General features: G+C 44.7%; 1 protein-coding gene across 12 annotated transcripts in view; it reads right to left on the reverse strand.

Moving 5' to 3' along the window:
- The window catches only part of ZMYM2 (zinc finger MYM-type containing 2), a 107,535-nt gene that overhangs the window by 70,349 nt on the left and 23,738 nt on the right, over positions 1-13,448 (reverse strand). For all 12 annotated transcript variants that reach the window (XM_040426238.1, XM_040426235.1, XM_040426237.1 and 9 more), the window contains exon 2: positions 3,553-4,385. In XM_040426238.1, coding sequence (XP_040282172.1) covers positions 3,553-4,312 — 760 coding nt within the window. In that variant the 5' untranslated portion in view covers positions 4,313-4,385. The remainder of the gene's footprint in view (positions 1-3,552; positions 4,386-13,448) is intronic.

The raw sequence follows: 13,448 nt of genomic DNA on the forward strand, positions 1-13,448 counted from the left end.
CGGATCCGTCCAGACTTACAATGCAAGTCAATGTGAACGGATCCGTTTGACGTTGACACAATATGGTGCAATTGCAAACGGATCCGTCCCTTAGTGACTTTCAATGTAAAGTCAGGAGTCCCTATTAATATACCATCAGATAGGAGTTTTCTCCAATCCGATGGTATATTTTAAGTTTTTAACTTGAAGTGTCCCCATCACCATGGGAACGCCTCTATGTTAGAATATACCATCGGATTTGAGTTAGATCGTGAAACTCAGATCTGACAGTATATTCTAACACAGAGGCCTTCCCATGGTGATGGGGATGCTTCAAGTTAGAATATACAAAAAAAAAAAAAAGTGTACATGACTGCCCCCGGCAGACACCCCCCCCCCCCCCCCCCCCCACCTGTATTTAACTCATTGGTGACCAGTGCGGCCTCCCTCCCCTGTATTTAACTCCTTGGTGGCCAGTGCGGCCCCCCCCCCTTTTTAACTCATTGGTGGCCAGAGCGGCCGCCCACCCCTCCCCCCCCGTTTTTAACTCATTGGTGGCCAGTGCGGTCGGCCCCCCCTCCCCTAATTAAAATGACCGACCCCCATTATTGGTGGCAGCGGAGAATTCCGATCGGAGTCCCAGTTTAATCACTGGGACTCCGATCGGTAACCATGGCAACCAGGACGCTACTGCAGTTCTGGCTGCCATGGTTACTTAGCAATTTTAGAAGCATTATACTTACCTGCGATGTCTGACCGGCCGGACGCTCCTCCTACTGGTAAGTGAAAGGTCTGTGCGGCGCATTGCTTATAGCACAGACCTTTCACTTACCAGTAGGAGGAGCGCCCAGCCGGTCACAGACATCGCAGGTAAGTATAATGCTTCTAAAATTGCTAAGTAACCATGGCAGCCAGGACTGCAGTAGCATCCTGGTTGCCATGGTTACCGATCAGAGTCCCAGCGATTAAACTGGTACTCCGCTCGGAACTCTCCGCTGCCACCAATGATTGGGGGGGGGGGCCTAACGCACTGGCCACCAATGGGTTAAATATAGGGGAGGGAGGGGGGGCCGGCCGCACTGGCCACCAATGAGTTAAATACAGGGGAGGGAGGGGGGCAGCACTGGCCACCAATGAGTTAAATACAGGGGAGGGAGGGGGCAGTCATGTACACAGTTCTTTTAGTATATTCTAACTTGAAGCGTCCCCATCACCATGGGAACGCCTCTGTGTTAGAATATACTGTCGGATCTGAGTTTTCACAAAGTGAAAAATGAGATCTGAAAAAAACAGTTATGCAGACGGATCTGTTCTGAACAGATGCAAGCGTTTGCATTATAGGAGCGGATCCGTCTGTACAGACACCAGACGTATCCGCTCTGAACGCAAGTGTGAAAGTAGCCTAAGCAAGCTGAGCTATTCCATAAAGCATCATTGTACAGCAGGGATCAGCAACCTTCGGCACTCCAGCTTCTGTGAAACAACAACTCCCAGCATGCACACTTACTCTGCTGTTCTTGTAACTCCCACAGAAGTTAAAGGAGGGCTCTGGGAGTTGTAGTTTCAGAACAGCCGGAGGTTGCTGATCCTTGTTGTACAGAGTAACATGCTGTAGAGCGCAACGCTGGGAGCTCATAGCTCACCATGCATTAGAGGCATTTTCCAGGACCCACAAAGCAACCTTAACTACTCATTACATGCCCATGGAAGAAAGTTTGTAATCTGAGGAACATGATCATGAGACGCTCCTCTTCTGAGAATCCTGCTTCCATCAAGACACCTCCCTTTACCAGGTTTCTGGCCTGGGCTATGGACAGGATGTCTCTTCCACTGTGGCCGGGGCCACAACGATTCCTGGCTGAATACACCTCATCTGTGCATTCACTAGGGAAAGCAATAGTTCTGTCCACATCCACAGTCCAAGCAATGTCCTGCCCATAGCCCAGGCCAGAAACCTGGTAAAAGAACGCAACGTCGGCAGAAGCAAGATTTTCATAAGAGCAGAGTCACAGGACTGGGTTCCCGAGAGGCCCTTAACTTCCGAATGCTAGGTAAATGACAATCTTTGTTTGAAAGGCAGGTTATTTGTAATTAAGGTGGGTTTGTGGGACCGCAGGATCCCAGAAAAGCCCTTTAAAAGGGATCTCATGGGACTTTAAAACAGATGGCCTACCTAGTTTGATCGCCACATTATACACTGCTCGTATCCAGGGTTAAGAGCACCCTGCAATCCAGAAGCTGTGGTTGTGTTTGGACACTACAAGAAGCTTTGGTCTCTCTGGTGGCTGGGACCGTGGGAGTGCACATATGTTGGCGCTTTTTCCTATAGTGTGCAAGCACGGCCACCGCTGCTGGATTGCATGGTTGTCGTAATCCCCGGATATAATGTGATGGAAAAATTAATCAAGCCAGCAAAGCGCTCTAAGATACTTATGTACAGTAGCTTTTGTCATACGTAACCAAGCCTGGCGAATGTCTGTTTGCCCCTGTGAAAGCAGGACAGATGCTTCTCGGGCTGAAGGAATCTATACTGCACCGATGCCTTTGTTTCCTCCTTACCTGGCATTGGCGCAGTACAGTTTCCTTCAGCCCGGGAAATGTCTGGCAGCCATCAAGGAAACTGAGTTAAGAAGATCTACGTGCAAAAAAAAAGCATCAAAATCAACTGGCAAGTGCTCATCTAAAAAGTAGGTTAGATTAACATGTAATGTGAGATTTCCTTTTAAAGCTTCTTTTTTCTAAAGATGTCTCCATCCCTATTACTAAGCAATAGGAAGCTCTCACTATACGCAACAATAAAGATACAGTAGAGCTGAAAACCGGTCATGGTCAAAGGTGACAGGATTTTATTAGATGGAACATTCCCTTTAAAAGACACAAATATGGCTTATAAAAGTCATTGCCTTAGTCAAGTTACTTTAGCTGCAGTAATGCAGGACTCCTACTAAGCCCCATACTGAAAACAATGGTAGGAGCATCCTGCAAAAAGAAAAAAAAAAAAAAAAACACAGGATATAACAATTATTTTTGAATTCTAGATAAATAATATATATAAAAAAAAAGACAGAATTTATGCACTGACATGTATAAGGGGTTTTTATGCATATGACTGGAGGAACTCCTTTAAAAGGGGTTATCCGACACTAACAAATGCTCCCCCATATGCCCGGGCCCCTCACACCAATTCTACTTACCTGGCTCCCCGCACCGCAGCTGCTTCTCCGCGTGCACGGACGAAAATATCCGGTGTCGGGGAGGCAGCCAGTGGTAGGCGGTGACGAGCCTCCCTAGCATCGCGGGTGACGCTAGGGAGGCTTGTCCCCGTCACCGCCTGCCATTGGTTGGTCTTTTCATCAGCGCACACAGAGGCGGCGCGGGGACCAGGAACGACGCGGGGAGCCAGGTAAATGGAATCCGTGTGAGGAGCCCTGCATATGTGGGAGCATTTGTGTCGGATAACCCCTTTAAAGTAAGTAATATGCATATTCATTAATGCAGGATATGTAAATCTTCCCAGAATCTGTAATTTTATCCTCATTTTAATAGCTTATTGACTTATCATTTAACACTAACCAGAAGTATGATGTGTCGTAGATTCACCATTTTGAAAGACATCACCACCGACGCTAATTCTTCCTGGATTATAAGGTCCTGTTGTAGACTTGGTCTGTGAGGTAAGTGGAGGTGGAAAAGTCGGTATATGGCCACTAAAATTAGCTGACTGCAATCCATTAGATACGTCTCCCATACCAGGATTCTGCAGGGATGTAACATGTGTGATCATCAGATTCATATCTCTACTCTCTGTAGTGTGATGGTGTCCATCGCTTACAGAGTTCAATCCAGAATCTAAAGTGGTGACATTTGCTATCTGTATTTCAGAGTCAGGCTCAGTAGTAATACCAGAACTGATTAGGCCGGCATTTGGCTTGTTTCTTGAGAAGTTGGATGAAGATGGATAATCCACACCGATAGGTCTGTTGGAGTCCATAAGTCTGCGACTGGCATAAGTGGAAGCATTTTTGTCATGGACACGAGTGGGCTCAGGTTCTTCCTCATCATCAATGATGATTGTCTCACTTATTGCTCCTTTGCTAGTCTCTAAATCCTTGCTGGAAGAGTGCGATTTCAAGTCTGTCCTGTTATTTTCTTTTGCCGTTGATGAAAATCCGGCACTTCTTGGAGTTGTGGCTGCTGCATTCGGAGGCACCTGCACAGGTTCAATGAAGACCACGTCATCATCGTCGTCTACTACAACAGGGGTGGTCTGGAAGGTTTTAGAGGAAGCTGGGCCACCAAAAGCATTGCCCACATTTTTTAGTCCTGTAGCCATTGCATGAGATGGAGAAACAGACTGTGTCAATTTTCAGCCCTTTTTAAAAGGACACATGTGCATTCCAGGTAACCTAGGACAGAGAAATACACAGTCATTATGACACTGGCAATAGCTAAAGAGAACCTAACCTATTGAATAATGTTATTAAAATCTATTCCAAGATTATTTTTTTGTAATATACTTTATTTTTTCCCCGTTTAATTTACAAAATAGGCATCTGTACACTGGTACAGCGCTGACACGTATGCAGTGTATGGATTCCATTGTAGCGTTAGTTAACTCTGTACTGGCACACACATCAGTGCTCCTACCTGTTCCTGCCGGGGCTACATGATGGCATTACAACTCCATTCACTGTCATTACAAAAAATGTTGAACGTCTTTTCAGCGACAATTAGTTGTGCGACACACGTCACCATTTAGCTGTATTCTTTTTGTTGTGCAACATTTTTTTGTAATGGTCAAGTCTCACAATGCGATATGCCGCACCTGCGACAGTCGCCAAGAAATGCACACGAACGTATTTTCCTTCCTTGTTCGTTCATTTTTGTGGATAGGATGCAGACCACTTCATTTCAATGGATCCACAAAAAAACGTGTGCTATCCGCATCCGTATGTCCGTTCTGTATCCCAGCAAAAAAAATATATAACAAGTCCTATTCTTGTCCATTTTAGGCATGGTTACAATGGATCCGCAAAAAATATAATAATAATAATAATAATAATAATAATAATAATAATAATATGGATGGCATAGACTTGGAGGGCGGGCAAAGGCAGAGACTGGGGAGGAGTAAAGTGAAAAGGAGGCAGAGCAGCCTGGGCACCCCTGGGCACCTACGCACTGAACGCCGCCCCTGGGCACTTGCGAGTGCTCATTTGCATATGAATTAAACGTCGTTTTCCCTGCTTGTGCAAGTCTAAAGAAAAGAACAAAGGTACCGTTACAATCCTGTATAGGTGTGCTACAGAGCCATGTAAGCGCTGTATATGGCGGTGACAGACTCCCTTTAAGTTCCCCACAGCATTCTGACTCAGGGGGTCCAAAGCATTTGACCCCTCTCTATCATGTCCATATGCCCTAATGCCCTTTATAGCGGGTTAGATCTTTTCATAAAAGGATCATTGGCAGGGCAGGCAGCACCACAACTAAGAAACTGGGGTAACCGGAAAAATGAGCCTGCTATTGCAGTTTGATCTAATTTACTTTATCCATAAAGTGGCAAAAATAACTACAAAAGTCTTTATAACTATTCTTTGCGCAACACAGCACTAAGAGAGAGGGGCCCTGATACTTTGTGTAACATTGTACGGCTTCACATGCTGTATTTTGAACATGTCCTCCCCGAGAAACATTGCTTACAGTCCGATGGTGGTAGAGAGTCTGAATGGATTGGCTGTCGAGCGTACATGCCAATTCAAAGTAATAGGACTGACCATACATCCGAGTATGGTAGTCAGCCGTTTCCATGAGCTCTGCAGTCTTATGACCCACAGGGATGCCAGTTGCCAAAGTCACATTGAGTACACAGATTATTGTTACTTACCTGGCTCCCCAACACCTGCGCCGCTCCTGGTCCCCACACGTGGATGAAAACATCTGTGGGGGGGGAGCCAAAGGCAGGCGGTGACTGGGACAAGCCTCCCTAGCGTCACCGCAATGCTAGGGAGGCTCCACCTGCCATTGGCTCCCCCTGCCGCCCCCCACCACCACCAGATGTTTTCATCTGCGCATCGGGAGAAGCAGCAGCGACCGTGCGGGGACCTAGGTAAGTAGAATCAATGTAGGGGCCCGGGAGTATGGGGAGGCATTTCCTCGGCTAACCCCATTAAGTAATTCTATAGCATGTATTCAGCCCTGTGTTACTGGTCCATGCTACAATCAAAATGATATAGGGCTCCAGAAAGACACTACAATGATGCAAATGAAAAAATATCATCTGGCCTAGGGGTGGGCGATATAGCCTAAAATCTATATTGCAATATAATTTTAAGCATGTGCGATAGTCAATTTCAGGGGGGTATTTGCTGCGGATCACGGCGCGCAGTAATAGAGGCCAGGTATGGGATATGGCCGGCACATACAGGCTACGTTTGTATTCAGGAATATTAACTATATTCATTGGTGGCGCAGTGGCCACAATCCTTCCTCCTCCTCTTTAGGGATGGGGGGGGGACGACTCTCTCCTTCTCCACTTTGCCGGCTCAGGAGAACATGGTGGATGCCGAGAGCGGTGCATGCCAAGTTCTACTGCAATCTGCGATATAAACGAAATCTCTATCGTTGGCCAAATTTATATCGTTTATATCGCATATCGTCTATATCGCCCACCCCTAATCTGGCCCCTAAAAGGTTTATACATCACTTGGGTGCCTTTGGCTCCCATCACCGAGCCCTGAGCAAAGAAGTGACACACAGCATGCCAGCTGCTGCATGCTCTAGCTGGTGTCTGGCCAATTCCTGGCATCGTCTGCCAGAACAGCCAACACCAAAGGGGTGAGACTAGCCTTAGCAGAATATGGTTAATTGATGGAGCAGCTTTTTACAGAAAAGGGTTGAACAGTGGATTATTATTTTTTTAACAATATATTTTTTATTTAGTGTTTCTTTGCACCATACTAATTATGACTTAGGCTACTTTCACACTAGCATTTCTAACGCTTACGTTTTGTCCCCATTCATTGTCAATGGGGACAAAACTGAACAGATTGCATTCCCATACCGGAGAGCAAACCAAGGCAAGCTGTGGTTTTCTTTCTGTCATGGGCTTCAGAGAAAAACAGATCTGTCATGACCCACAATGCAAGTCAATGGGGACGGATCCATTTAAAGGGAACCTGTCATCAACTTTATGCTGATCTCACTGAGGGCAGCATACAATAAGGACAGAAATGCTGATGTCAGCGGTGTGTCACTCATCAGCTAAATGTAAGTGGTTGCTGAGAACCAGCATCATAATCATTGCAGCCCGGGCCTGGAAAAGAGTCCAATCTACCTGAGAAGAGTCCTGGTTATTCCTAATCTCCTGCTCTCCCGCCCATCTGCTGATGATTGGCAGTTCTCTCCTAGAGAGAAAGGGAGAAAACTAGGTATTAGACTGTCAGTCATCAGCAGGTGGGCAGGAATAACCAGGACTCTTCTCAGGTGGCCGGGACTCCTTTCCAGGCCCAGTCTGCAATGATTGTGATGTTGGTTCTCAGCAACCACTTACTATTAACTACTTCTAAATGACAGACCGCTGAAATCATCTCACCTGTCTTCTTCAGGTTCACTTTAAAATACTGCTGTCATACAGAGCGTATTTCACAGCCTGAATATGCTCATGGGAAAGTAGCCTAACAGTCAAGACTTGTCTTGATTAACCCCTAAGGACCAGGCCAATTCAGTTTTCGTTTGCGCCCCCCCCCCCCCCCCAATCTTCCAAAAGCCACAATTTAAAAAAAAAATTTGTTCATATATCCATAAAGTTTATTTTTTCACTTTATTTTTTGTCCCACTCTGGGATTTCAACTTTTGGGGGCCTGAGCCCCTGTACAATGAATTACAATACTTCTGTACAGTGATCCATCAAGATACAATGGCCTCAGGATACAATATTTTCAACATACAATGGTCTTTTCTGACCCATCGCAAGTTGAAACCAGACTCAACATACAATGTCTCCAACTCAGATCCAACAAATCAAGGCCACTTCTCTGGTAAAAATAGCTGAATTAGTTGCTAGTTAACAGCCATTCCTGACTGTTATATGTAAAGACATATTTTAATCCGTCTTAGTCAACTGCTTTTTTTTTTCTTAAAATCTTCAGTTTCTCTCATCTTGGATAACATTTTGAGGCTTTGGAACCAATTACTCAAGTTACAATGGTTTCAACATACAATGGTTTTCCTGGAACCAATTAATATTGTAACTTGAGGGATCACTGTATTGTGATGTATTGGCTGTAAGTTTATTACACAGTGTAATACACCTACAGCTTCCTGCCTGTGAGATCCAGGTGGCTGGATCTCACAGGCTCTTATCGAAGGCAGCCACGATGCCCAAGCCATCTGGTCGCCGTCACAGCAGCGCGGGGACCCGATGGCCACCCAACCCCGCACTTGGCAGGAAACCGCACATGCCGCTGTCAGCACTGGTATCCTATGGGTTAATAGCTGTTGACCGAGGAACACACAGCCCAGCAGGACAGTCCAGCTTTGATGTCGGCGCTGCATCCCTGTGTACTGTCAGTGGCGTACATAGAGAAGTAAGGGCCCCATAGCGAGGATCAAACCAGGCCCCTGTTGTGCTTTTTCATAAGTGTATAAAACATTTATCTAAATATCATAATTATAGTGGATTTGATTAGACCTATAAGAGGCCATATTGCTATATGTATGTATGTATTTTAAAGAAGGCCGAGAGAGGGTCATGGGAAGGACGCTGTAGTTAAGATTTCTTCTCATGGCTGTACCAGTCTGAAAAGAGGCCTTCTTGTCTCCTTATGGATTTATGGCTGACAAGGATATTCTCTGGACGCAGCTGGTGCCAATTACCTCTACAGTTTGGCATTTATTAATGAAGCAGAAAGTCTGTAATATGTATATACCCGTATAATCAACCTTAGTTTTGTATAAGAAAATCAATAAGACATATGTATCGTATTATGTAACATTGGTGGCGCAGTGCACCCCCCTAACCAAGCCCCCCCAGTATTAATCATTGGTGGCAGTGGCCACAGGGTCCCCTCTCCCCTCCGATCGGAGCCCCAGCAGTGTAAGCCTGGGGCTCCGATCGGTTACCATGGCAGCCAGGACGCTATTGAAGCCCTGGCTGCCATGGTTAGCTCCATGCTGCTGTGTGCACAAAGCACAGAGCAGCAGGGACAGTGTGAGGTCCTAATCACCCTGATAGAGATCTATCAGGGTGAATAGGACAAGGGTTCTAGTCCCTAAGGGGGCTAAAAGTTAGGAAAAAAACAAAACTAAAAAACACCAAAACATTAAGTATAAATGAAAAAAAGATTTAAAAAAAAAAATACACGTTAACAAACATTCATTTTCAGCAGATTTGAGTAGGATTTATTTTTTTTATGAAAATTCACAGAATATCGGTATAAATTATCGGCTATCGGCCTGAAAGTTCACAAATTATCAGTATCTGCCCTAAAAAATCAATATCGCTCGATCCCTACTAAAAGTCTGTGCTTAATTGGTAGAAGTGTCAGAATGAATCCCTCTAGCTTTGATTTAGGTTCCAGAGGTCATGTGTATAGAATGTGAGAAAGTCATAAGTCATACTTGGATATTTAACCCTTAATAGAATGATACTAATAGCTTAGGTAATAGTGTCACCTAGGGGTAAATGAGTAATATTACACCAACAGCAGAAGTGCATTTTGGTTAATACAATGACATCACAGTCCTTATCATATGTACACGCCTAGTCGACTGATTGGAAAACTCCAAGCTAGGAAGGTGTGCCTAACTGATTGGTTTATGATCACAAACTTCATACACACATGAGGGAGAGCAACAGAACGGAAACAAAAAGAGCAACAGGAAAAAGACAAAGAAAAGCCAGGAGAAAGATCATAATGACCAGATCATACCTTAGAGCTGACTTCCCTTAGTCTCTGCACATCATCCGTATTCTCGGTAATGTATAACTTTATTTTGTGTAGTATTGACAAAAATTTATCAACCTGATATTTAGCAAACTCCCCACTGTTGGCGGATGTATAGTTGTTAACAGTGCTACATCAATATTGTCACTATTCAGTTAAGATGCATGTTACTGAATAAAATACCTAAATATTGATTTCAGAGGTAACTCTGATTGAAATAATTTCATTCCATAGTCAACACCAGGCTTGATCATTTATAAATTGTGTGACCATCCTACTCAATCCGAGATTTGTCATGGTTTGTGCAGAGCAAGGGTTCGTAGCCATCCTTGAACATTATTAAGTTTTTATATCTAAAAATTGTGGTAGAGACGGATTGTATTATTTTCTTCTGTCTGAGAGGTACTGTGTATACATACGCTGGTATTGAATTTTGGGTACTGCATATCACTGTGCATCATTGCAGATTATTGAATTTCACGTTGATTAATCTTTGTATTTTAAATTATTGCATAATAAATAATTTATATTTTTTCATAGATGCTTGTACCTTGTTTTACTGATTGCACAATATAATTAAATAACCGGTCGAACTCTTGAGGGGTTATAAATGTCCACCTCAAGGATTAATCTTTTCTTTGATCCTGTCTTTTATATAAAGCCTTTTGCTTTATATCCTAGACACCCCCCACACAGGACAGAAGGGTTTCTGCATAAACTCTTTTCAATGACCATTGGGCCATCTTTACACTGCCTAGTTTTTGTTAAAAGTTGTTCTTTTAGAGCAGGGATGCTCGACTTGCGGCCCTTCAGCTGTTGTAAAACTATAACTCTCACCATGCACTGCTGTAGGCTGATAGCTGTAGGCTGCCCAAGCATGATGGGAGTTGTAGTTTTACAACAGCTGGAGGGCCACAGGTTGAGCATCCCTGCTTTACAGGATAGAGTCCTGACCAAGTTTTCACCTCAAGTAGTAGAGGAGATAATCCCAACTAACACTGGGCCCCCTCTTGCCCTGGGCCCCATAGAAGTTGCATGGTCTGCCGCTATGGTAGTTACGCCCCTGACTACTGCCTCACTAGCAAATCAGGCGCCAGCTTAAAACCAGGGGTCTGAGAGGCGCCAAGGGAAAGAGGTCACCAGTTTTAGGGTCCATTCACACGTCCATAGTGTATTGTGGATGCACAAATTTCGGACCCGCAATACACCGGGCCGGCAGCCCTATAGAAATGCATATTCCTGTCCGCTATTGCGGACAAGTATAGGACATGTTCTATTTTTTTTTCAGGAGCCGCGGACCGAAAACGCGTATGCGGACAGCACAATGTGTGCTGTTCACATCCTTTCCATCCCCATTGAGAATGAATGGGGACGCACCCGTTCCGCAGAATTGAGGAACGGATGCGGACCCATTTTACAGATGTGTGAATAGACCCTTAAGGCATCCTCACTAAAAGCAGTGTTAATTAGTGACAGATCCCCTTAGCTACATGCTGGGTTACTTTCTTTAATTGCCCAAGCCAGTTTTACTAAAATATTACATAACCAGCGCATGCCGATGAGTCCCGATATTCATGAGCTCACGGCTCAGCTGAAACAAATGGTCAGTGTAAGGAGGCAGCAGATCATGAATATCAGGACTCATCAGCATGTGCTGGGGCTCTTAGGCCTCTTTCACACGGGGTCCGGGTGTGTTGCGGGAACACCCGCGATTTTTCTGCGCAAGTGGAAAGCATTGTAATGCGTTTTGCACTCGCGTGAGAAAAATCACGCATGTTTGGTACCCAAACCCGAACTTCTTCACAGGAGTTAGGGCTTGGGTTAGGTGTTGTGTAGATATTATTTTCCCTTATAACATGGTTATAAGGGAAAAAAGTAGCATTCTGAAAACAGACTGCATAGTAGGTGATCAATTGAGGGTTAAAAAATAAATAAACTCACCTTCTCCTCTTGTTCGCGTAGTTCCAGGTCTCTTCTTTACTTCTTTAATGATGAGCTGTGGGCTAAAGGACCTTTGGTGACGTCAGATCACATGCTCCAATCACATGGTCCATCACCGTGGTGATGGACCATGTGATTGGAGCATGTGATCTGACGTCACCACAGGTCCTAGCCGGTAGTTTATCTTTTAAGAAGTAAAGAAGAGACCGGGAGCTACGCGAACAAGAGGAGAAGGAGAGTTTATTTTTTCTAACCCTCAATTGATCACCTACTAAGCATTCTGTTTTCAGAATGCTATTATTTTCCCTTATAACCATGTTATAAGGGAAAATAATACAGCGAATAGACTGTCACCTAGCAACCATGCGTGAAAATCGCACCGCATCCGCACTTGCTTGCGGATGCTTGCGATTTTCACGCAACACCATTCACTTCTATGGGGCCTGCGTTGCGTGAAAAAAACGCAGAATATAGAGCATGCTGCGATTTTCACGCAACGCATAAGTAATGCGTGAAAATCACCGCTCATCTGAACAGCCCCATAGAAATGAATGGGTAGGTATTCAGTGCGGGTGCAATGCGTTCACCTCACGCATCGCATCAGCGCGGAATACTCGCCCGTGTGAAAGGGGCCTTAAGCTGCTGGCACACAGTGCAGTTCTGACATGCTGTCAGTATGCAGTTTTTTATTGTAGGAAGCTGAAATTAATTAACTCATTCCCACTGCACAGAACATCAGAGTTTAATGGGGCTGCTAAACTGGGAAAAAAATAAATAAAAATGTAGTTACTCCGTGTGCATTCAGTTTCCGTATGTCTGTATTTCTGTTCCGCAAAAAAATAGAACATATCCTATTATTGTCCGCATTACGGACAAGGATAGTACTGTTCTATTAGGGGCCAGCTGTTCCGTTCCACAAAATACAGAATGCACACGGACGTCATCCGCATTTTTTGCATGAGGCCTAAGGGTTGAAAATTAGGGAAGCATAAAACTGGTGACAAACTCCCTTTAAAGAGTACTCAAGTAAAAAAAAAAGTTTGCATAATGGCTGTGCTTCTTTATACAATCATAACTATGAAGGATCAGTTTTTTTCTGGGTTTCCCTAATGTCTTTCAGCTGCACAGCTAGATGCATTCCATTCAGAAGCAGAGGGTGTGTCTTCCTTCTGTGGAATCTGCCAGCACTATACTGCTGCGACATCCTTTCCCCTCCCAATAGATTTTCAGCTTTGGAGCTCCCAGAACAGGAGGAGGGGGGGGGTGGGGGGGACGACGACACCACACTTACAGATACACAGGAGACTCCTATAATTTTCATAAGCCATGTAGAAGCTGTTCTTATCCGGCTCAGTATCCTAGTTAGCTCTGACATCCGCCCACTTCCTCTATGCCTTCCGTTACCAGGGACAGATCTTCCTGGTAGTGGACTGCAAATTAGGCAGAAGTGACACCCCTAAAGGCCGTGACTATGTTCTTTTTAGGTTCCAGGAATGTTTTTTAAATGACGTTATTTAGAAATGTTCTGCCGTAGTTAGACCATGCTCTATTCCTTCTGCCAGATTCCAGGCTGCACCCACGATC

This window comes from Bufo bufo, chromosome 3 (assembly GCF_905171765.1).
Source record: "Bufo bufo chromosome 3, aBufBuf1.1, whole genome shotgun sequence".
Classification (NCBI taxonomy): Eukaryota; Metazoa; Chordata; class Amphibia; order Anura; family Bufonidae; genus Bufo; species Bufo bufo.